The sequence below is a fragment of the Clinocottus analis genome, unplaced genomic scaffold, assembly GCF_023055335.1.
Source record: "Clinocottus analis isolate CAN_PGR_092001 unplaced genomic scaffold, fCliAna1.0.p SCAF_13, whole genome shotgun sequence".
Lineage (NCBI taxonomy): Eukaryota > Metazoa > Chordata > Actinopteri > Perciformes > Cottidae > Clinocottus > Clinocottus analis.
This window is the reverse complement of record NW_027175854.1, coordinates 6,466,407-6,491,492: the sequence shown is the minus strand read 5'-3', so window position 1 is coordinate 6,491,492 and position 25,086 is coordinate 6,466,407. Positions and strand designations below refer to the sequence as shown.

General features: G+C 44.3%; 2 protein-coding genes across 4 annotated transcripts; one reads left to right on the top strand and one right to left on the bottom strand.

The window, feature by feature from the left end:
* The first annotated feature begins 630 nt into the window (after window positions 1-630).
* On the top strand, window positions 631-13,929 carry LOC137783459 (ras-GEF domain-containing family member 1B-B-like). The gene is made up of 14 exons (XM_068573401.1): window positions 631-853; window positions 6,768-7,361; window positions 7,459-7,581; window positions 7,845-7,982; window positions 8,151-8,366; window positions 8,991-9,065; window positions 10,383-10,475; window positions 10,597-10,699; window positions 10,962-11,041; window positions 11,182-11,277; window positions 11,375-11,470; window positions 11,855-11,978; window positions 12,100-12,172; window positions 12,261-13,929. The coding sequence occupies exons 2-14, from the start codon at window positions 6,774-6,776 to the stop codon at window positions 12,292-12,294; spliced, it is 1,839 nt and encodes a 612-aa protein (XP_068429502.1). The 5' UTR covers window positions 631-853; window positions 6,768-6,773; the 3' UTR covers window positions 12,295-13,929.
* Window positions 13,806-24,994, bottom strand: LOC137783460 (anthrax toxin receptor 2-like). Of its 3 annotated transcripts, none has more exons than XM_068573402.1 (17): window positions 23,231-23,384; window positions 22,554-22,625; window positions 21,804-21,875; window positions 21,632-21,713; window positions 21,195-21,299; window positions 20,868-20,936; window positions 19,677-19,757; window positions 19,528-19,588; window positions 18,507-18,602; window positions 17,644-17,713; window positions 16,142-16,220; window positions 15,893-15,988; window positions 15,651-15,701; window positions 15,281-15,376; window positions 14,869-15,042; window positions 14,578-14,658; window positions 13,807-13,992 (listed from the first exon to the last, which is right to left on the bottom strand). In XM_068573402.1, exons 1-17 carry the CDS (start codon window positions 23,353-23,355, stop codon window positions 13,954-13,956), a joined length of 1,449 nt encoding a protein of 482 aa, XP_068429503.1. In that variant the 5' UTR covers window positions 23,356-23,384; the 3' UTR covers window positions 13,807-13,953. The 3 variants fall into 3 exon arrangements, with proteins under 3 accessions (XP_068429504.1, XP_068429503.1, XP_068429505.1); XM_068573404.1 differs by lacking the exon at window positions 23,231-23,384 and adding an exon at window positions 24,923-24,994 and having other exon boundaries at window positions 13,808-13,992; XM_068573403.1 differs by lacking the exon at window positions 18,507-18,602 and having other exon boundaries at window positions 13,806-13,992.
* Between the last annotated feature and the right edge of the window lie 92 nt (window positions 24,995-25,086).

Here is a 25,086-nt window from a genome sequence, read left to right as displayed (position 1 = left end):
TACTCCAATGTTCAGCAGTAATGACGTAGCAAATGCCCTTCATATTCAAAAGCATTGCTACTATATATGTGTATACACGCTTCAAGCCTGTTTATGCTCCCTGTGACCTATATTAAATGTATCAATGTATTCTTCTCACAATATAATAGCTATATGCTGGCTCAATACTGTTCTTCTTCGGTGGATATCATCCATCTATCTGTATGTTGTATTTCTTCAGCTACTACCAACTTAATATTGAACACGATACAATGTTATGAACACAACATAAACTAGGAAGCCTAAACTTTTACAAACCCTTTGTTTTTAAAGCTACTGAGACCGACTTACAACCACACACATACACACATTCCGGGAGGAAACCTTACACCTTCCATATTTCAGCTCTCCAACAAAAACATGCACTGCCCCTTGAGCTGCGGTTGAAAAGAAAGAATTCGACAGACAGACAGCCAGCCAATCAGAATCTCCAGAGAGTTCGATTTTTCGCCTTCTCTGTCGTGATTGGTCCGCGTTTCCCCGCGAGAAACCCTCCCCCGCGCAGCGATTGGCCGGTTTTCCCGGCTCAATGGAAGTCATTTGAATACGCCTCGCTTTGAGGCTCATTACGGCGCTGCTGGTTCAAATTGACTCAAATATCAGGAGCAGGAGACACAATGGAGGAGAGTGCGGAGCAGACACACCGCTGAAAGTCGTATCTGCTGCGCGTTTGAACACCAGGATAGAAGCTGCACGGTGCACGAGCAGAGGGGGTTTCTGACTCTTTGGATAGTTTTTGTTTTCTCCGCTTTTTCAACTGTTTTCTGCCAATGAACGGCATTGCAGTCGGACATTGAGCTGCATCCCATCAGCGGTAAGTTGGCCGGAGTGTGGATGATGGGGTTATTCATGGCAACAATTCACATGAATCTTGCTCCAATCAGGCGTCAGAGTCAGAACAGTATGTTTACTAGAGCGCCATTAAGTTGGTTATAGCCTAACTAAGGTTTACCTCTCGGCTGTAACAAACTTAACTTTCTGAAATTGAACTTTATCGGCCAAAGACACCCAATTATGTGTACTTTAAAAGCCTTGTGGTGTTTGCACACCCGGCGTTATATTCCTCCTTCGATTCTCTTCTCTTCCTCCTCGCTACATTTGTTGTTGTTGTTATTGTTTACCGCCCATGTGAGTTTATAATTAGGCTGGCTGTCAGACGCACACAAACGTTACTCACCAACAGCACCTGCGATGGGACTGTGGTTACACAGCATGGCATCTTCACAGCCAGCCTTTACTTTTACTGTGTTATGACTCAGTTAGAAACCCATTATTTGGACCAGGCATGGTGTGTGTGTGTGTGTGTGTGTGTGTGTGTGTGTGCGTGTGTGTTTGTGACAGAGAGAGACCAACAGATTGTGTATGTGTCTGTAGGGAAAAGACAAAAAAGAACGAGAGAAAGCGTGTGTTGTTCTGCCCAAGCGGACTTTAAACAGTTTTATTCCCTCCGCACACTTATATATAAACCAGTAGTCCCTTAACTTGTTGTAATGAGCTGTGGGGGCTGCTTAAATGAACCTCAAATTAAATGGTTTCACTTACATGAGGAAGAACACAAAGGCAGTCTGAGGAACACAGGCAACATTTTGGGGCTTCGACTGATCTAAAAAAAGATCAGTTGAAGCCCCACACGTTTTCCAACTAAAATCTTAATATACTGCGCGTGTGGTAGTGGTGTGTGAGATTTGAGGGCTTATCGGCAATAGAAAATGTGTTTCTGTGTGAAAGAAAACCCCTTACACAAGCTTATAGGTTTATTATATCCCAGAAGCAGAGGAGATAATGGGTCTTTATCCTTTCTGACACTAGGTTAATACTGTACTAGCCCAACAGATCATGCAAGGGACAGGTGCGGGTGTGTTCCTGTGTGTCTCTATCTGCACTTCTAACCTTGTGTGTGTGTGTGTGTGTGTGTGTGTGTGTGTGTGTGTGGAGCCTACACACAGGGGAATGCGTGTTTGAATGCAGTGTGTGTGGGAATAAAAGATAAAAACAGGACCAGCAGTGGGTGAATTGTATTCCACTTATCTTTTAAGCCAATCTGAGCATGGGGTCTGTATCCGGTTTGCCCGTCTATTAGATGTGGTTGCAGGTGCATGTTTTTTTCTTTTAAGTGGTCAGCGAGTCCCCAGCGTCTGGTGTTTTCATAGAGGCTGGAGGCCTCATCTGACCCATGAGATTACTCTTTTCAGCGCCACGCTGTTTCCTCCTATTTTACGTGTTGCTCGTCTGGTCTGGTGATAACGATGCTTAAAGTCTGGTGGCCGGCCCGGAGGTTGGAGGGTCAGACCTCAAACATGAGAACCGCGGTGGAGATTGTCTTGAATCCCATTCATACTTCTTACAAAGTGAAAGGGAAAGGACCCCAAAAGGATTATGGCTGTAGAAAGGTGGATACAGGTTATTATGCGTGGACAGCCAACGAGCAGAGAATGACGTCATGATGCTTGTTCAGTAAATTGTGTGTTCTGACATCCAGATGAAGAGACAGACAAAGGCTAAAACATATTTGAATTATCCATTATTCTGCATTATTCTATGATTTGAGGAATGGATTAATTGTTTGGTCAAAATAATGAAGATGTATGTTGTGTCCATCCGCTAACTGTTTCACAGGTTTTCCCCCGGTCGAATTGAAACAAACTCTGTGCCGCCTTCCCCAAAACCTGACAGTTGTCACAATACTACAGAGGGGCCGATCAAATGCACCACTACCAGCTGTACTCCAACAGCAGAATCAGTGGAATGGAACGGGATGATACACAAGATAATCACAGCCATCGCATATGTCAATGGCATAATTCAAAGTATCCAACAGGACGTGGTGAATTAGTCGGGGCCGATCGTATTTAAAAGTTTCAGTCGGCCACTCTGGAGGAACATCCTGGAGCCATGAAGGATTCATCCTATGTGGATTAAATGGCATTCCTAAGTCAAGTATACATTCACTTCTCCTCTTACAGGAAGTAACACATTAAATTGGACAGTGAAACCCTCTAAATGGCCGTGAGCGAGCCCCCTCTTCCAGAGCAAATTGGACTTTTCTTCTCTTTCTCTTTGGTGTAAGTGCTCTCAGGTGCTGCATGTTACCGGCCTCATCTTACTGTACAGCGTTTCTGTGTGCTGTTTAAAGGGTTAACTAGTGTACGCGGAAAACTTGTCCAGTGTACAGCTTTGACACAACCACGAGTAAGTGATATGAGCTCAGCCTGGACTTTAACCTCATTTATTGTCACGAGTAAGACTGTGAAAGGGTTTCTCTCAGACGAAGACGCTCATCTTGCTCACGCGGCTGACCCGCTGTAACTTATCAGTGTCAAAGTACATACGGTGCAAAGTAGAACAAAGATAGCGATGCATAGGGCTTTTACTGCTCTGATAAATTGTTTTACATGTCTTCTTATCAAGGGCTTTTCTCTCACGCCATGTGTCCACATGGCTCTAAGGACCTACGTGCTGAACCTTTTGCTGAATGTGTGTTTTCTTGCTCCTGGACTTGCTTAAAGACCTTAAAATGTGATTAGACGTCACACAAAAAAAAACTAGGAGTCCTTGCAAACAAATCTTCTCTTGTTCCTTTCAGCTCCTGTTGTGGTTAAGCATCAGGGGGTTTCAGCCGGTTTCAGACCGGCTATTATTAGGTCAGTTTCTCTCTGTGGTCAGTTGGCATTGAATAAGTACAATTAAAACTGACTAAGATAGCCACAGGGTGCCTCCACAGTATGACGCACGATTAAACCTGTCAAGTTTAAGAAAGTATTTAGCGTTTTTTTTCCCTCGTCACACTAAATTAGAGCCGCTTCAGGAACCTTAGCTACGTGAAGTTTCATCTGCGTATGTTTCCATATAGGCTCCTCGGCAGAAGATGGCTTCCTGTACACCTTCTGTTGCACTTTGCGCAAATACAAGTGTAGATTTCTGGCCCATGACCTCACAGTAATTAATGTCTGTCACAGGTGTAATAAGAGTTCACACCTTACAGAAGGGTTGAGAAACTCTGCTTCACGTCGGGGAGGTGAAGATGAGCCCGCAGCCTCGAATTCCGTGCAGACGGAGCGTCATGTGCCCCGACGGTGGCCTGGCCGAGTGTGTGTGAAAACTGCCGTGTGTGTCTGATGTGCTGTGATCTCTTCCTGGGGGTCTTTGTGCGGTTGTTAATGCCATGACAGGAGAGATAATACCTCCATTGTTGAAGAGCCCCACCCCACCTCCTCGTTCTCCCCCTCCTGTTATAACTGGTCTCAGCATTGCTGGCTGTACCTTTTTTTTTTTTTTTTTTTCTCTTTTCAAAACCACATTGTGTGATTTGGAAGAAGAAGAAAAAAAATCGCCTGCCTCAGGTTGAAAGATTTAGGTGGTTTTCTGGAACCGACTGGAGGGAAGTTAGTCTTAAGCCATCAATGCTTCAGCGTATCTGCAGGGATCCAAGAGGGAAGCTGGTCCAGCTGCAAAGCAAATGCACCTAAACAATTCATTCCTTTCATGGTTTTAAGAAGAAGAAGAAAAAAGCTTTCATAAAAGCATTGAACACTAAAACTACTAAAAGGCAGCATTCATATCATTTGACAACCGTCACATTCATTAAAAACCTCCATATGTTGTGTCTTTGAAGCGGCTTGGACAATTTCCCCTGGTTTTAAATCCATTAGCCGATGATATTTGCCTGCAGCTCCATCAAACGTTCAATTAGTTTTAACCTTCTGATGAACCAGGTTATGGCATTTTCATATCACACCGATATGTAGTGTCTGTTGCCTGAAATGCCATTTGTCCCACAGGAGATAATGTTGTCACAATATAAGAATATGAATCAGATGCCAGTGGCAGGGAAAATGCACGATAGAACGTGAAATGCTTATTAAGTATTTTAAGAACGTCGGTACGAGAGCATGAAACTGGATCTTTTTCGGTTTTGTTGGGATCATTTCCGCTCTCTCCCGTATTTTTATTACCATGTGAAATCCCATTTGTAAGGCTGCACTCCTTCAAAGATTACAAATAAGAGAATTTAAACAATGCTTTCAATATGAAATTATGCTCCCAACACCATCATTACGGCGTCCATTGGAGAGCCCAACCTATGATTTAGAGAAAGACACATTTTTGGTGCTGCAACACGGAAGCCGCAAACTATCCGAAGGGTCAACTCTTCAGGAAGTCAGTCTGGAAAAACAGTTTTCCACTCGCCCTAAGGTCAACCTTTTCAACGCAAACAGAGGTTTGGAGAGAGAACAACTGTTGTGAATATGACTCAGTCGATGCCTTATCTCAACTTAACCACCGGAGCTTTTCCAGATTATATTATATTGTAACTTCAGGAAGGTAAAGCCAGTGTAATCTTTTAACCGAGTTAGAAGGAAAACAGCAGGCAGAGATCACAGAGTTCAGAAGACGGGCTGGCACTGGACTGGCTGACACTGGCACAACGCCAGTGTGTGTATGTGTGTGTGTGTCTGTGTGTTTGTGTGTCGCCCAAGCCATCATTTGTTCATTTGTTCATGTGTGACATGTGTGTGTTTGGATTATACCGGCAGTGGGGCTTGGCGCCATGGTGGACATGGGTATGTGTGTGTGTGTAAGATGTTGGCTCAGGCAGACACTCCTCTGTCGGGCGCTGCGATGGACAAACAAAAGTCGGCTGGATTCCTGCAGGGTTTTGTTTTCTGGCACAGTGTACGCGCATGTGCGTACGGCTCGATTTACGCTGGCATGTGGTTCCTAGACAGACAACAGTAGCGGGATAAAGATGGCTCCAGAGTTAAAGCACGCCTTGGTGGTGATCTGGGATCAGCTTACCAACCTCAAATCCAATTATCTACACCATTAAGTCAAAGAAAATCATTGCTGTCTTGAGATCGTCCATCTGCCGGCCTATTCTGTTCCCCCTTTGTGCCGCTCCGATGGCGAAAAATACATAATTCAATGTACAATATAGCAGAACACAGTAAAAACTGTGATAAAAACTGTTTGTACAAAAAAAAAAAAAAAAAAAAAAAAGTGAAGGTATTTTCAAAAAAGGTATCTTTCGAAATTCAATGCCAAAACTGTAAACAGAGGAGAGGTAAAATTATGTGATTAAGTGTAATTACTTTCACAGACGCTTCTAAGGCTCCGCTTTGCGTGATCAAGTTGCTCAAACAGATATTTTCACAACATGTGGACGCAGCTCAAACACCGACCACATTCCTCGGGAGAGAGGGAGGCGGTGTGAAAGGAGTCTTGACTTAAGATAAAGTAGAGGGACTTCTAAAGGGGACTGGAGGCTAGTCGCTCAAACAGTGGATATTGGTGTTTGATGACATCGTGAAGGGAGGAAGTGTAACTTATAACCATGAAGCATGCCGACGATTACTATGCCACCGTGTAGTCACACGATTGCTTCGCTGATCAGCAGAAGATCACTCAACAGAGGCATTTGTTACTATGTGCTGGTTAGAGCTTCATCAATGTGTGGATTTTCAGGTGTGAAATGAGTATAACTTAAAAGCATTTTGGCTACTTTGAATACAACCTATGAATTAAAAACAATACTTCAAAATTCCTAAAGGGAACAATCTACACTTTGGTTCCTCTTTTTGATGGCTTACTTGCAAGACGGCTCATGAGATGATTATTAGGATAGGACATACTCAAAGCGTATTCTTTGACACAAAATCAATTTTCTCAGCTCTTACGATGATGTGTGCTTTTCTATTCTCCCCTAACCTCCCGTTTTTTCCCCCATCCAGGTCAAGATGCCTCCCACGACCCCGTATGCGGGGAAGTTCGGCTCCTGCGCGCCATACGGCAACAACAACAACAACCACCCGCAGCCGCACAGCCCGTACCGCAACGGCACCGACCCGAGGCCCGCCAAGGAAAACGCCTACAACGGCGCCTACTCCCCCGCGGAGAACCCCTACGACGTGCCGCAGCCCCACGGCGCGTACCGCAGCTCCTCCGTCTCCTCGGCCACCGCCAGGGAGCACCACTACAACAGCAGCTGCGCGGTGTCGGAGAACCCGTACTCCTCGCCGCAGCCTCACAGCCCCCGACAGCACAGCACTTCCTGTCCCGGACGCGCGTACCGCCACACCACCACCGCCGCCACCTGTGCCCCTGCCGCCGCCGCCGCCCCCGCCGCCGCCGCCACCAGCGGCAGCAGCGGCGGCAGCAGCGAGCAGTCCTCTCGCAACAACTCCGTGGCAGCGAAAGGCCGGCGGTACGGACACGGCGTCACCGCCAGCTACGGGGAGATGTGTTACCATGACAACAGTTTGGTTTCCGCATCCCTCGAGGCGCTGATCCAGCACCTGGTCCCCACAGTGGACTACTACCCGGATGTAAGTGCCAGTCAAGTGCTGCGAGGAATGTGTTGTTGAAGCAGGCTCGCCGACTTTGTTCTTGTGCTGAGAGCGTGTTGTGTTTCCTCGCCATCAGAGGTCGTATGTCTTCACCTTCCTGCTGAGTTCGCGCCTCTTCCTGCACCCGTACGAGCTCATGACGAGGGTGTGTCACCTGTGTGTGGAGCAGCAGCGGTCCGGAGACGCCCTGTTGGACAAGGTGGGCGGACAACACACACACACACAGACATACACACATATGCACACAGCTATAATTTGTCTCCCCAACAGAAACTCACACCCACCACAGCATCGCTGAACACTCTCACTCACAGACACAAACCTGCGTAAATCTTTTTTTTTGGGGGGGGGGGGGGATAAAAAAACAAACAATCCGACGAACAACAGCGTACGTTATATTCACAAACGCTACGACATGGTGACTTCCGCGACACTCAAACAAGCCGCGGGGCTGTTTTCCAGATCCGCTTCCGAGAGGTGGCGCCCAAGCTGGTGCAGCTGCTGACCGAGTGGACGGAGACGTTTCCGTACGACTTCAGGGACGAGAGGATGATGCGCTGCCTCAAGGACATGACGCACCACGTGGCTCGGGGAGACGAGGTCAGTGCCGAACGTGGTTAACCGTTCTGTCGCGCCAGCTCGTCTTGGCCGTGCGAAGTCGTCGTCTCTTTGCATTCGTCACGCCGCGCGCGATTCCTTCGTTCGCCAAGTGAAAACTATAGATGGACGGATCGGTATCTAAGCCTCTGTGTCTCCCCCCTCCCCCAGTACTCCTGGCGAGCCATGCAGCAGATGACCCAGCGGCTGATCAAACGCCTCTCCGCCCTCGGGCAATACGAGGAGGCCGTGTCGGCGCTCAACGCCGTGGCGATGGAGCGGCCCGCCTCCCTGAAAACCAAACAGGCCTCGGGTCAGCGTAGCGACGTGATGAGCGCGTGCGACGACCCCTTCGTCCTCGCCCAGCAGCTCACACACATCGAACTGGTGAGGATGGATTTGGGACGCCGGTTTGGAAGGACGTCTCCCGTCTGTCTGTGAGATCAGGAGGCAGATCTGCAGTCGCGTCTTCGATGTCTTGACGTGCGGTTACGACTTTACGGGCCTCTTTCTTTTTCACTCTATTAAAATGTAGTGAATTTATTATGTCGGTGGTGTAAAAGCAGCGTTTAATGAAAACAAATTATAGACTTAATGAAAACGCTCGAGTGCTAAGTGTCCCGCTCATGTGTCGACTTATTGAATTCATGTTGCACGCTTGTTGTTTCGTAGTTTTATTGCTTTCCCATAAACCCCTGTGTGTGGTCTTTTTAAAAAATCAAAAAGTTTATTCATGTGCGGTTCAGTCGTAATAGTTAAACGAGTGTAACTTGTTTCGTTTGTGTGATGATGCTTTTCCATAAAATCACAGCTCTCCTCTCTTTTTTCTCTCGTGGTGTTTTCATCACGATCGCCCCTTTTGTTGTTTTTTTCCTTGCGCTCAGTCATTTCCCTTCTCTTGTTCTCATAATGTTTCTGTTCTTCATCTCCCTTCCTTCTTGACCACCTCCCTCTTGTGTATTACTGTCATTATTGTCCTTAATGCTTCCCGTCCTTGTTCTCTGCCTTCAGGACAGGCTGAGTTTTATCGGTCCGGAGGAGTTCATCCAAACATTTGCCAGGAAAGATCCTTTGGACAACCATAAGGTACAATTGAGTTTCAGTTTTGAGAAGGATTTGGAAATGAATAAAGCCTTTCTACTATCAGATTTATGGGTGATGTCAGTCAGAGTTAGTAAACAGATACTTCTAACAACTCCGGCTTGCTGCATTTAGATTTTTCTGTTTAAAGACGGCTTAAGAATACAGCAACATGAACTGCTTTATTACTATTATTATTACCAGCATCAAAGGCGTGATAAAGAAAAGTCTCACATCGTAGTTATTTTTATTGCAAGCGTCTCAGCTTCAGTTCTGCTTTGATAATGCAATTTGTGGTCCGCTTCAGTTCAAGTTGATTTAGAAGCCACATAAAAGATCCTGCTGGCAGATTTGGGGAATTATTGTTATTTATTTATTTATTTTTTTAATGTAGCTTTTGAAAATGCATCAAACACGGTACGAAAGAGCCGTGATGCGTACGTCTAAGTGTGTCTGAAGGGCTCTTTTCCTCCTAAGTGGCCCTGTGAGTCAGCGTAAGGGTCGCTTTCAATCAGCGTGGCTGGGAACAAGCTTTCAGTCGCTGTTTGTGACCGAGCCGCGCTGCAGTCCTCCGCGGTGCTGAGGCGGTTATATAAGACCCACTTTGTATAAAAGTGCGGTTGAGTCAGCGTTAGGGGTCCCGAAGTGTAAAGGGGAAGTTTGGAGTGGAGTGGGCTGCTGGTGTTGTGTAAGCAGTTAATAGAGCCATGAAGCTGCAGGATTACATCATCACAGCCAAACCGGAGTTTATTTATACTGCGCCTTTCTAATGTTTATTTCTATAAAAGGGCCCCCCTGGCAAACAGGTTCACCACCGATTGTCTCACAGAAAACCAAAAGACCCAGAAGCAGATGGAAATGAGATGAAAATAACAACAGACACGTCACAGGCTTCACTGTGCAGGACCACAGGTTGTGTGGGTGTGAGGGCTGTCAAGATCCATTTGCGGAGGAAATAACAGACGAGCAGCACCGCTTCCTTCTAGTTCTTCTTTTTTTCTTCATGCAAAATGTCAAAATCGGAATTATTTTTGGCAGGTTTTGATATAGAAAGATGAACGTTACGATGTGCTCAAACCCCCCCTCCTGAAGAAAATGGCAAAACATATTTTATAACTACTCCAGAAAAGGCTACTAATGGTAACTCGAGTTCTTGTTTTCATTTATTACACAGATGAATGCATTCAAAGTTGTATATCTTATGTCTGACAAACAAGAACACAGTTCCAAAAACACTGAAATATGGTATAAAACTACAAAACACAACACATTTTTTTTTGTTGCTTGCATTTTTACCATACCTCCTCGCCTTTTGTTTTTCAGGGTTTCTTCCGGAAGCGTAAAACCAGTAACCTGGAGGCCTACGTCAACTGGTTCAACAGACTGAGTTACCTGGTGGCCACTGAGATCTGCATGGTACGTTGTTCTTCAAAGGAACAGTTCAGAAAATAATGCGGGCCCTCCCCGTTCTACACACACCAAAGCTTTGGTTCTTCAATGACCTTCATTCTGAAGCGCATGTGTTCTGTCATTACAGCCCGTGAAGAAGAAACACCGAGCGCGCATCATAGAGTTCTTCATTGATGTGGCTCAGGAGTGCTTCAACATCGGCAATTTCAACTCCCTCATGGCCATCATCAGTGAGTATTTGACAGAAAGCTCACATTTCACCGACAGAAAATTGGAAGCATCCAACATATCTGCCCCTCCGCACTGTTTTAATGACAGGTGCTTGCTGGGGAATGAAGTGCATTGTGGTTCCCCCACCACTTCTTTGTTGAATAGACAAAAACCAGGTCAACAAATATAGTGCCAGATGGAGTTTAGGCTCATAGTTCGAGGAAGTAAACGTGAATTAGTGGAGCAGTTCATATACTTACTTATACATTCTCTGACTTTCAGCTGGGATGAACATGAGTCCCGTGGCCAGACTGAGGAAAACCTGGAGTAAAGTCAATACCGACAAGTTTGAAATCCTGGAGGTGAGAAAGCCTTCATACATCACTGATCCCCTGGCACCTGTATTACATTGTATTTTTCCCAATACATTTTCTTTTAAGTGTCCACAAACGTTGTGCTTGTGTGTGTGTTCGATCAACGTCTGCTCTGTCCGACCTCTCAGCACCAGATGGACCCGTCCAGTAACTTCAGCAACTACCGCACCGCGCTCCGTGGCGCCACCCAGAGGTCTGAGACGGCCCACAGCAGCCAGGAGAAGGTAAGAGGGCACGCGGGAGTCTTCTGGACCAAAACTAAATCCCAATGCCCCGAGTGTAAAACGTCAGTTTGAACCGTCTGTTTTCTCCTTCCTCCAGATTGTGATTCCTTTCTTCAGTCTCCTCATTAAAGACATCTACTTCCTGAATGAAGGCTGTGCCAGCAGTCTGACCAACGGGCACATCAACTTTGAGGTCAGTCCACAATTTACGAGATCGGTTGACGAATCAGGTGGAGGTCTGTGCCTTTTTTCACGTGATTTTTAATGAACAAACTTTATCGAAAGCAAATTTCAACAGAGTCAGATTTGATCATTCACCGTGAAAAGGTGGAACTGCTCCGCAGTCATAGTTATGGCTTTGATAAGAAGTGTTTAATGGCGCCCCCTTGTGGTTTAAAACAAACACTACATTATCCAATTTCTTTAAAATGTCTTTAAAAAGAGATTATTTTTTAAAAATTCTCCTCTCACAGTGCAGTGTGATAATGTTACATAATGTTTTTGTGTATTTCCTGGATATGCATCCGTTGATTTGGTATCAGTGTGAATAAAGTCTGTCGTCCTTATGTCTCAACAGAAGCTTTGGGAGCTTGCAAAGCAGGTGAGCGAATTCCTGGTTTGGCGTCAGGTGATTTGTCCGTTCGACAGAGACCGGCGGATCCTCCAATACCTCGTCACCACGCCAGTCTTCAGCGAAGACGGTCAGTATGCAAGCTTCTACGTATTTAACTGATCGTACGTAAAATTGCGCGACAGTCATGTCGAGTCGCCAAGCCGGAGAACAAATCTAACTCCGGCTTCGTCGTGTTTTCATTGCCGCAGAGCTGCACCTGGCCTCGTATGAGAGCGAAGGGCCTGAGAACCACATGGAGAAAGACAGTCGCAGGTCTCTCAGGTGAGTGAACACACATGTGCACGTACAGGAAAAAAACAACAGCAACCATGAAACCACTTCGACTGATAATCTGTGTCGTTCTCTGCAGATCTTCCCTTCTGCATCGAGAGAATCGGTCCTGAGAGAGCGACGATCTCCTCTGCTCTGCAGACTGTAAATGAACGAGGTATTATAACACTACAGGTTCCTGCATATCATCCCATGGACACATTTTTTACATTCCCTTGGAGAACAATATCCTCATATTCTCACCGATCGACGGAGGAGGACAGTGCGGCATGCGTGCTTTGAGCGGACAGGAAGTATCAACGATTTTTAAATCCTTGAACAAACTGACGAAATGACTTCAACGCTGCCGTACTGAACCTCGGGATTCCCAAGAAGCGCTCAGAGTACTGATTTAGATCACAAGCTGGGGCTTCTTCTTTTTCTTCTTCATCCTCCGCTGTGTCCAAGGCACTTAAGAGGATTTCAAGACGACTCACACAAGGAGTCAAACGTGTGGATTTTGTTGATATTGCCAGTGGACCTCTATCATGGCGACAACATATTGTTGAACTATGGCAGCGAGCGCAAAGGGCCGGACGTGGACCCGATTGGTTACACCGCGACATGAGCACTGCTTCTCCGCAAAGACATCCGGGCTGAGTTCAGTCGGGACCCGCAGAGAAAGAGGAGATGCCCGCTGAAAGGAAGATCATTGATTTGTATCATAAGCAACAAGCTGCCTTCTGCTTTCCGAAGTGGTGTTTCCTGCAGCGTCGTCCTGCTGAGTGCTCGATGGTAACGGCAACACCGCGAGCAGCAACTGCACCACATCCTTTCCATTTTCTCTCAGTTTGCACACAACATCAATTTACAGCTCTTTCCGGGTCATTTGAGCCTTTTGATCTAATTTTTTTTTTAAAAGTAACGCAAGTCAATACACCAGCTGCACATTGCCAAACACATTCTACAGGCGCTATTGTGCACTTTGACTGCGTATTGGTGGTGCAACGTTGTGCGTCAGCAACATCGTGCTAATCATGCAAGTTAAATCAAATGCACTTCAGTGGGTTCTTGTGTATTGTACTAGAGGATGCGCTGACTCCTATTTTAAGGTATATTTCTATACAGTATTAGTTTGTATTTTGTATCAGAAGGTAAAAAAAAGTGTTTTTTCTTTGTGTACTTTTTCCAGTGTCACTGTGAGCTTGTTGCTGGTTGGCTGGCTCTGTGTGGGTAAGCTAGTTTTGTTAATGCCAGTTCATGTATGACAGAGAAGTGTTTTGGGTCTGACTGGAACAAAAATTGAGAAGTGTGTGTGTGCAGCTTGGATACAAAACAGGACCGTTATCCTCCTCTTTGGCTCATCTGTGATGATGTGATTCTTAAAAATCTGCCTATGAGTGAACGTGATGCTATTGTTATGTTGTTGTTGTTGTTGTTGTTTTTGTATTTTTCAAAAAAAAGCTCATTTTACAAGTGTTTTCTTATGTATTCTTTTTTTGTGTGTGCGTATCATTTGTGTTACCGGTCAGGGTACTTGTACTGAAAGTCTTTGAGAAAAGAGAATTATATTTTTTCTTTCAAATAAACAAAATAACAAAAGAAATGATGTGTGTTCCTCACAGGTAATGCATCTCTGATTACATTAACGGCACCAGATTATAATTAAAGACATTTATTTACAATACATGTTAAATCCGAACAAACATCTTTTGAGAGTATGTTACTCATGTCGGTCATCTTTGGCCAAAAACTGGAATAAAGTGAAAAGTGTTGACCTTCGTGGTTAAACATCAGTGACTCTGAACTCTGGTGAAGTTAATACAGCGGCCCTGGAGACAAACAAAAAACAGAAGATACGGTCAGATGAGTTCTCAGATTCTGAGTTTAGAAACAGAATATAAACCACACAAGCAAACCAGAGGCGAGACGTGTCGTGTATTAACTGATCTGACTTAATCTGTTCAGTCAGTTGAACAAAGAGGGACAAAATATGAGGAAAAGAAACAATCAAAATCTCTCCAGTAAACACTGAGGAGGAATCAATCCTAAAACATTGTCTCGCCTGCTGCCTATACAAAGCTGTGTTTGAAGTGTTGACACGTACACTGTAATTAATTACGACTAAGTTGATGCAGTAAGCTGTTAATTGTCTCTTGGGTAGATAATTAGAGGGTGGAGTTCGGGCTGTATTATGCTCGGTTATTATCTCATCAAATCCCTTTGGTGGGTGGGTGCATTTCCTAGTTAAATCCACTGGTGACACATCATGGCAAACAAAAGAAATCATGCTTATTCCTTAGGCACTACAGACAGTCAGAAAGGAAGGAATGTAATCTGAATTGATATGCGTCCGTGTTTTCTTTTATCCGACGAGTTGACTTGCGCTTGAGATAAATACTGGAGAGGCTTCTCACCTTGTCCTGAGGTGTTGGCCTCATGATTGCCACTCTGTCATACTGTCGTCTCAGTAATGCCCGCAATGCATCAAAACGTCCCTGAAAGTCAAGTCAAATTCGGTGAATTCCATCAAAAACAAGGTAAAATTGCGGATAAAGCACGGTACGCAACACAGACATCATAACAGGTATTCGCATGAGTGTGTGAATCAGTCAGGATCAGCTAGATGTCCAAGCTAAAGTTGCAGATATCTACCAATGTACCAAAATGCCCAGTGCAGCAGGTGACTATAAGAGTTGTTGCCTCACCTTGATGGGAGTGTACCATTTGGACTGGGACGGGGCGTTGCACACTGGAGGAGCTCGTGGTGGGCGTTGAGGCATGACGGGCTCCTCCACTCCCTCCGGCATAGTGACCACAGCATTTTTGGCTTTCTCGAGCCGCGCCCCTTCCTCTGTGCACCCCATCTGCCCCCAACGCACCTGTGGACCACAGGTACAAAAGGACAGACGTCAGCGACCCGTCTGTTGGTGGCGGCACGACAGCTCAATAGTTAGCTGCCGTGCAAACGCACAAAGATTCGCCAATAACGTGTGTGTGTGAGTGTGTGCGTTTGTCAACGCTTTGCTAAAATGTTAAGTTTAAGCCTAAACATAAGTAACAGTGATACAAAACAGAAAGCAGAAGGGCACAATTATACAACTCTCTTCATTCTATTACCTCCATGCGTTTGATTCCTCCAGGGCCTCTGCCTCCATAGTATGAAGCATCTACTGTCGGCCACCTGTGTTTGGGCGAGAGATCTTCTTCTGGCTCCTTGAAAACAACACAAGTCAATTTAAATAACTATACAGCGATTTCCAATTATGGGCTAAAGACTTTAGAACGCCGTACAGAATTGTAATTGTTCATTTAAAGGGCGAGGCATTAAGCCTTCCACTTAATGATATGATTTAATGTCGTGAGTAACATTTTCAAACGAGGCAAAGCCAAGACAACCTCGCTACCACGGCATATATAAGTATAAGTATATAAGATGACAACGTGATGGAAGAGAAACAGAGTTTTCAACAGTCGGTGGTCGACTCACAATGACGGGAGGCGGCGGTGGTGGGCGAGACGGGGGTGGGTCTCTGATCACCTGGAAGAAATAATGTGAAAAAGTAATACACTTAACATTGTCAATGGACATAAATAAACAAGTGTCAGCATTGCAACACTGGCCAAATTGCAACCTGTGGGATAGGTCCATAAATTCAAAATAGCACTGAATTATGGCCTGTCCTTCTCCATTGGAGGGTTACACGAATACATCGAGGCTGAAGTGCTCACCACAGTGCAGCAGAGCGGCCAGAACCACCAGAATAAAACCAGAGCCAGCAACAGCAACAGAGCCAACAGCAACCAGAGCACCCAGATCCCATCGGACTGCAATAAACACACACGACGCAACTGTCAACATTGTGTAAAAGCTAACGGTACAAGGCATACTTCAGCAACTCAATGCTGTTGTCGTGATACTATTATAATCGCTGGCAACCTGTCACAAAAAGCATTTGGCACTATACGCTTAATACTCACACACGTTGTGGCATAGATGGTGATGGGACTGGAGATGTAGGATTGTCCGTTGTTCAGGCTGACCAGCACTTCGATTGATCTGCAATTATGAGACAGAATCACTGAAAACAACACCAGAAGTTTCAACTATTAGCAGCTACTGTTCGCTGAGCCATCCGCGTGATGGAAAGTACAGTGAAGGGCATGTGGAGTGTGTTCATGGTGCTGAAATGTCACGCTATGTTGAATTATTGACAATTAAGGGGTTAAGTAATAACCACAACATTTGAGAAGCTCTGCCACAGAGCTGTGTTTCTTGGTGACCTTGTCAGTTGACCTTCCACCAGTGCCAACGTTGACTCACTGAAAAAGGAAGTGCTTTCGATTCCTATTCTTATCGTTTTTGGAGCAGATTTCCTTGTTTTGCCCTTGTAGTTTGCCGTTTGCGAGACCGCTTCAGCTTCGTCCCTGAGAATCACAGTAGTGTGCATGAGTGTTTCAGGGAGGCGGGTGCGTTACAGAGTGGGTGAGACATGATGGGAAGTGAGAGGCGACTGGGGACAGATGGAGGGAGAGAGAGAGGGCGCTGTTTGAAGTGGGTGGAGTTAAATCAGCTTTGGCTCGCTCTCTAAATGCCACAGAGATATTCTGGTCAAACTGGCTTCAGTTCATGCAACACTTTGAGAGGCTGATAGTTCTACTGTAAACATTGTTCCCACTCTCCATTACAGAAACAAAACAGATTTCTCGTTTCTAATTTCAACCTGCGGCATTTGCACAGGCCTCATGTTCTGATTGGACGAAGGGAGATATGTTGATGGGTTGAAAGTGATACATTTGAGCATGGTGATCTCCAAATGTAATTTCATAGTTCTTTGAATTTACTTTGAAGAAAAGACATTCAACGTATCACTTTTCCCTTTGACACTGTCGCAAAAGAGACATTTACTATCCATAAGCTCTGTGGAAAGCTTCCACACGCAAGCGTCGGAAAGCGTTTGTTTATAAACCTGTTGTCAGAGAAACACTGTGGTAGTGAGGTTATAAAATCAAGTCATGCCAAATTGTGTTTCACAGAAATACACGTCTTGTTCTATTTAAGAGCAAATACAAGCTCAGTGTTGGCTCGGCGGCGGGAGAGCAGTCTGAGTCTGATGTCCACGAGCACTTTAAGCAAACTCACAGCCTTTAGAGATTTTAATCACAAGCGTTTTGCTGTGCAACAAAGAAAAACAAGCACAGAAAAGACTGAAAACTTACTATACATGAACACTTCAGTCACTACTTTGTGGTTCCTTCGTTGCAGATTAAGGAATTCTACCACTACTATTTATTTTGAGGGCAACTGCAGCTACATCATTGTATTTAAATGTTATATTGTGACTATATAATACTTTCACTGTAATAAGTGAGTTATTTTGCCTTTTGAGTGAAACTTTGTGCTGACATTAAGCTCAGTTTAATTTTTTACAGCTTGTTAATAGTTAGACACGGTTACGAACACTGCGTGTCACATGACTTACTGTCCGACCTCTTGCAGAACAGGAGCTGGACACAGCAGATAGCCGTCTCGAACCACTTTTGGTTTCTGGTCTGAAAAGAGACAGACACACCACCTGTGATAGTTACTGCCCCTAAGTAAAGGATTTTCTTACAAAAGTATGAAAAAACAAAGAAATACACAACATCTAGTTGTAAATGTAAGCAAAGCAACATCCCTTTGGCTCGCAAAACTAATTAATGTCGGTGTTCATGGCGTTTAAAAAGACAATTGTTCAAGTACGAGAGTACAGCCATAGCGTTGGTACATCATCTAAATATAACCACTGCAAATTCATAAACTATTTTAGTCAGGAACTATTTTAATTGTATATATTCAGATGCCCAGGCAGTATAAAACTTCAGCGAAACCTGGCAACGGCAAAAGAATAAAAACCAAGGAAGAAATACATTCCAGCAGAAACGATCGAAACAAGCTGGTTAGAAGTCCAACAGGAAGATAATACACAGCTGTGTGTTATCCCTTTGTGTCCTCACCCTCCTCTCAGTGACATGAGGAGGACATCGATCTGTTAATAGACTAATGAGACAGAGAGCATGTTCTCCCTCCTCTGCGCCTCATAATGCCTCCTCTGTTCTCTGGCTGAAGTCAATAAAAAGCATCCACTGTTTGTTTCTGGACGCCATGACTCTGTCTTTCCACTGCAGCACAGACTGCACATGGTATCACGTTCCCCTTCAGAGAAGATGTTATCCCAAAGTGCATCGCAATATAGGCGCACATTTGATCCTCATTGGTAAATAAACTTCTTAAAGTGCTTCATGCCACCAGGGTTACATAAGTGCATCCCGAGTGTTCACGGTTGAGTGTGTGGCATTCACTGACCGTACGTCTTTTCATTGACTGTGAGGACGCAGAGTATGTTGTCCGTCCTCCTGGATCCGCTGAAGCCGCTGCCCCTCAGCACCACACTGAAGGACTCTGAAAAAACATCAGACACATTACCTTTGCTGTGACAGAAACAGCATTTATTGAAGGGCCAATAAGGTGATCGAGACGATGAAAGTCAGCTCGACAAAGAGTCTACAGGCTGGCTGGTGGCTCTGTGAGGTTAACTAACGTCATATTAAAGCTAAATGGATGTCAAATGCTGAGATCAGGGAGGCAATTTGAGGAGGAATGAGCAAAATGCCCCCGCCCAACCCACCTCTATTAACCTGCCAGCCCACCTCTCCATCCCTTTGGAGCAGAGACAGGTCAGCGGGGCTGTCTAGTGGAATATGTAAGTCTTTTCTGCCTGACTTATTGATTCTTTATGAGCTTGAGGTTTGTTATTGGTTCGTCACTGACAAATCCACGGCACTGTCTATGGTGCTGAACGAACGGATGCATTTGTTTTCCTCTCAGTCCCATCCTGCTATCAGTTTCGTCTTGGATCAATAATATTCTCTAAACTATATACTATAAATACCACAATTCTATATTGTATTTTAACCTGTATAGTATACTGGAGAGGAGGGTCACCTTCATGATTTAAGTGACAAGTAGCATTGTAGTGCGATAGAGTTCATAGAGTCACGCCGCTGCCTTTAGTAATCCTATAATTTAATTCAACCGTCATTCAGTACGTCTGTGCGGCTGAAAGTACATTCCCCAGACCGAGACACCTCTGGAACAAAATATTTTAGCGTAGACAAGACCACAGTTATGGCTAAGGCGTCCTGCAACTATATCCTTCGGGAGGTGTACATCGGCATGCTGGTTGATAGTTTGAAGGAAAACGTGTTGCCCCCATTAGGACATGACCCGTTAAAATAAAACAACTTCAAATCACAGTTCTTTAGGCGTCATCCTCCGGGGTACCATTTTTGTTTCCCTGCGTCAAAACTCTTCACCACTAACTCACCATTCACGCAGACACTGGACGGCTCGATTGTGAAGACGTCTGCGCACGTCTGCCTCAGGATCTGTGTTTGGGGATACAGATGACAAGCTCAGGGTGTCACTCTCCCACAGTGCGCCATGGTGTGCGTTGATATATCTGATGGAGCTCACCGAGTTGACGACGTCTTTGAGGGCATGGAACCCGGACAGCACCGGGAAGACCTGTTCTGTGCCGTCGGCTATGTCAGCAAGCTGAGACCAAAACATATTTAGCCGCTTTTAAAAATGTTTAGTTACATGTGATTTAGCTGACGCTTTTATTCAAACCAACTTTCAACACATTCACACACCGCAGGCACAGCGACAGGAGCAATTAGGGGTTAAGGGTCATGCCCAAGGACACATCAACAGAGACTATACCGGAGCCAAGGATCAAACCACCGATCCTCTGATTGAGGGACGGACTTCCTCACCAACGAGCCACAGCCACACTTCAGAACAACTTCTCCTTTCACTCTTGCGTTTCTCGCCTCCTCGTTGGGAGGTCTTCTGCTCGTCACGGTTCAGTGCTTCGGCAGCGTTTAGGGAGGAAGAGCCTGTTTCTGGGAGATGAAAGCTCTGGACAGCTGGCTGCAGCATTTATCTCCTGCCTTAATGATAGCAGAACAGGAAGCTGGCCTGGCATTACATAATTGGAGAGTGATTTAATTACTTCCTCCTCGGACTGCAAAGTGCACTCGGTCAGTAACCGGGCAGAAGAGCGCTGGCACCCGTTGACGGACGAAGACTTTTTTAGCCCTGAGTTATGAAAGTTTGAAGCCAATCTGATATGCTTATTCATACTTATTTTACAGATCAATACTGTCACTGTAATGTGATTAGAGAAGAATTCAGGGTGGGTGTTGTGCAACATTGGATGTCACTTTAAATTAATTATATTGTTGTCTCACATTTCTCAACAATTGTAATTCAATTATTTTCACTGCAAATTTCGTTACGGAAAACTATGAAAAATGATGCTGACTGTTGGAAAGATAACGTCTCACAGTATTGCTACAAACACGGCAGATTCTCAATCATTTAGGTGTTTTATAGAATAATGCTGTATTCCTTTTTTAATGCTGTATTCCGATTTATTAGCACACCAAGGTCAAGGTGTGCTAACAAATCGGAGCTAAAGACAACTCCTTTATTGAGGATCTGACCGCAACCAACCCTAACACACGCTGACACACACACACACAGAAAGACAAATACAACTGCAGTGTTTACTCAGCCAACAGTATGAGTAACAGAGAGAGAGGTTTTTCGCACAGTGCTGCATGGCCGTCAGAGGCCGAAAGCGCGTGAAGGTCCTCCTACCTGTTTGTGGTCAAAGTCCATGACCCCGACACAGTACACTCTGGCTCCAAACCCTCTGGCTTTGTCCGCCTGGGAGGCGAAACACAGAAAGTCCTGAGTCAAATTCTGCTTGTAACGAACACTAAACCCATGGTGAGGATCAGTTCTCAGAAAAGAAATAAGCGATGAAATATCACACAAGCGTTCTCTTGTGGGCTAGAAATGAGCGATTGGAATGATCATAATTTACTGCTATGAAAACCATATCGTGATATATTGGGTTTCCTCCATGCAGACACTTGATTAGAAGCATTTGAATGATCAGCAAAGCGCCAAGGCCTTTAATACCTCCTCTACAGTCAGTTCATAGGGGAAGACCTCCAGCTTGCCATCCGTGAGGACGATGATGATGGTGGAAGACGGTGACGTTTGTGTCTTCATCTGCTCCGACGCCTGAAGAGTGAGAGTTGACACAAACTCAGTGCAGCTCACACACACACACACACACACACACACACACACACACACACACACACACACACACACACACACACACACACACACACACACACAAAGTGCTCTAAAATGATGACACTTTTACTGTTGTATGTTCCTGAAACACTTTCTGTTCCCAGACCCCTTCGGAGCTGCTTGAATTACCTGATAACACACTTACTTTGTGTCTTTTGTTGATCTATTATAATTTCATGTTGCACATCGAGACCGAACAGACCAAGGCACATAGCGGCAGCAGTGTTTCGGAGTAATCAGACGCGTGTACCTACCGCTATCATGCCTTCGTGCATGTACGTTTCACCAGCAGGTTTGATTTGGCTCAGCTTCTCCAAACCCTCGTCTATCTTTGACCTGTACATCAACATGGACAACACAGTTTAGTAGTTCGGCAGATAATAAGAGAAAGAGACGAAGGAATATTTTAAATAATGAAACTGGTACCTGTCTCCAGTGAGTGGTAGTATTACAACTGCTTTGGCTGAGAAGACGATGTAGGAAACCCTCATCCTGGGACTGAAACACACATTATGCTATAACATCATGACCTCATGCTAACATAATATGACATGACATTGTATTACTTTTCAACGTGATATAATTAAATGTATTGTGATGAAATTACAATACACAGCACAACATAATGACTTTACATACTTTTACATAACATGGCAAAGCAGATATGCAGCAAAATATTACATGACATAAATAAACACTTCATAAAATTGATATTACACATCCAGCAGCATTCGTCTGTACTTGGTAGGGAGTTAAACCCTTAACTTTTGTCACTGTTAATTCCTTTCTCTGCCCTTCAGGCTGTGAATGGATACAGGACTGTCTATGTGGTCAGCACACACACACACACACACACACACACACACACACACACACACACACACACACACACACCCTGTTGACCATTTCCCAGAGGGGTTTTGGAGCAGTTGGTGTCTGCTACTCTAAATAGATATGGCCTACTTTACTCACTACAACTGTTAGTATTACAATGTTAAGACCTGTAACCACTCCCTGATGTTTAATATAGTTATTTTTTTGACATTATTTTCGTTAGTTGAACTGCGATATATAAAGTTGTATTATTCCATATTTGCTGAGAATATTTATAGAGAGATCTACCCCTAACATCTGAGATGGGGATGAGAGGAGAAGACATGCAGCCACTTCACTCACCTGACAAACCTGTTGGTGAGCTGCTCCACAAATCCATAGATCTCATGCCAATGTCCAAAAACACTGCCTGACCTGCAACAACAGGCAGCACCAGGGCAATACATCACAGTCACCCAGACATCAAGGTTCTAATATATCCACCAACACAACAAACACACTTGAACTATGAGCACAGGTGTGCAAAAATGCATTTGTAGATAGATAGATAGACAGATAGATACTTTATTGATCCCCAAAGGGAAATTCAATTGTATTGCTTTTATTTTCTGTATAAACTGCACAAATGAAGTTGTGATGCTGCAGAATGGGTCTTGGTCAAAGTATTCTGCTGTTGCATATGTGACATGAACAGAAAAGTGATCTTTTATTCTGTTTTTCTTGAAAAAGTCTGTTCTGGGCTCCGTTTGTTGACTCAACAACAAGATCGAGAGGAACTCTGAAGGCAAAGAAAGTGAACTTTCTCCAAGTTCAAACATTAGACAATACACTCTGTCCAACTTTGCAAGGAAGCAGCAGAGGAACCAAACTAAACACAGCCCTACATGGAGAGGACCGAGTCAGTCCCTGCACCTTGGTAACACACATTGCATGAACACATTGGTGTGTCCCGGCTGGCTCCTGTCCTCCCTTCCAGCAGAACACGTGCACGCAGACAGACACGATCGGTGTTCACTCACCTGTCTAAAACAAAATAAATGTCAAACGCTCCATCACAAGACGCATCATCGCCATCACGCGGCGATGAATGCACGCAAACACTGAGACAAAGTAGGATTTGACAACATATCCACATCAGATCCATAATCCATGCGTTTCATAGCAGCAGTGTGTTCGTCAGCTGCGAGTCTTTCATCATCTTCTCTGGTCAGCATCAGCCCGGTGGTTCACATGTTGAATCACTGTTGCGCGTAACAGTGCCACACACAGGAGCCCGCACGGGTTGCCCGACTGCACACAGTGGTAATGTAATAAACGGGGCAGGGCAGCAGCTGCTGCGCTCCTCTATCAAACCTGCAGCGGTGCAGACAGAGCACAGCTTCCCTCGCGATTCTTCAAATTAAACTGCACATGTCGACACCAACGTAGTAAACATACTACTCCACTACGGAATCACGGCAATACTCGTGATCATGTCTTGAATATGTCTTCATGCTGTTATTTGAGTTGACATAATTCTTTATTTTGTAGGCTATTCATGTTTATTCAGGTGCATTCACGTTGATGTAGATTAGCCAGGCTGAGTCCAAAGTGTGTCATCTCTGTCCCTGGATATATTTATTTAAAAAAAGATTATACTATTACAAAACAGCTATTAAAATAAGTAATAAGCTTGCAGAGGGTTAAGAAAAATATGAAATTATTAATGTTAGTAAATATCATGTAAATTGATTGTGTAAATTTCCCTACTAAGCTAAGGGGAAGATGCATTTATATTATGGAAACAAAAAGTAGAATGCCATTTAGTAGGGTTATGTTGTGAACAAACTCTTCATAACGTTTTATTTTTTTAATTGTATGCCTGTCGGCTTTATTATACTCCATTATGCTTTTATTTTGAAGGCAAAATAAATACACATGTTCCTGTGTTGGAGATGACGTCTAGGACTTGACATTTGGATGCCAGAGCAGCTGGTATAAATATAGAGACCGGCTGAGATAATAAATGAATATAAAGAATGGCAGACAGGTCAACTATATGACCCAAGAATATTATTGTGTTTTAAAACAGAAGGGAGCCATTTCCCCTCTATAAGACAATTAATTCCTATTCTCATTAGTATTGTACAAATGTTTTTATCAGGGTGCTGTGTTTTAAGGTTTAATCAAAATTCGCTCCACAATGAATGGTCAGTTAGTTGGGGAGTGGTTCATGACAGTACATTTCTTACTGACTTAGAAATCACACCCAATAATTATCTCTAAATGCCACATGTGTCTTTTCTTCTCAGATCAAACGAGTGCATCATGCTCCAATAAATCTGTTGCAGATGGAAAAAATACATTAAACATAACGCCTTTGGTATGTCAGAGTGATTTGAGTATGATCCAAAATGTGACTCCCCAAAAGAAATACAATCTACTCCTTTGTCTCACAAGAAAGAAAGAAAAGGAAGACTGAACTCAATTTTTCAAGCATGTTTCGTCAACACTAAAACATGACCATGTCCTCAAAAGCACATAATGTTTGAAAACATTAGCATTGCATTGTGTTGAAAACATACATAATAAATCTAAACTCATTCCATGAGATATGTGGTGGTGTAGCAGTAATCATACATTGTGTTTGCAGGGATGTAATGCAGCAACTGCTTGCTGCTTCCCAGTATGTTAGATTTCAATGTGTTAAGGAGGGTGTAGTCGTAACATACCAAAGCCATTGTGTCAGCAAATTGCATCTATTCCGTTTAGTCTTGCACTACAGCAGGGATCCCCTTTCGATATATTTCATGGACGGCTGTTATGGATTATGTGGTCTGTGTTTTTGGGGTGCAGCAGTTTGGGCTCCAGGTGCAATGCTCCGCATTCACCAGCT

Coding starts and splice junctions, on each gene's coding strand:
- LOC137783459 (XM_068573401.1), top strand. CDS start 6,774: ATGCCTCCCACGACCCCGTATGCGGGGAAGTTCGGCTCCTGCGCGCCA. Junction 11,278..11,374: donor CCCACAGCAGCCAGGAGAAG/GTAAGAGGGCAC, acceptor TCCTTCCTCCAG/ATTGTGATTCCTTTCTTCAG. Junction 11,979..12,099: donor GCCAGTCTTCAGCGAAGACG/GTCAGTATGCAA, acceptor TCATTGCCGCAG/AGCTGCACCTGGCCTCGTAT.
- LOC137783460 (XM_068573402.1), bottom strand. CDS start 23,355: ATGGATCTGATGTGGATATGTTGTCAAATCCTACTTTGTCTCAGTGTT. Junction 21,876..22,553: donor CTCACCAACAGGTTTGTCAG/GTGAGTGAAGTG, acceptor TGTGTGTTTCAG/TCCCAGGATGAGGGTTTCCT. Junction 15,043..15,280: donor GAGGAATCAAACGCATGGAG/GTAATAGAATGA, acceptor TGTGGTCCACAG/GTGCGTTGGGGGCAGATGGG.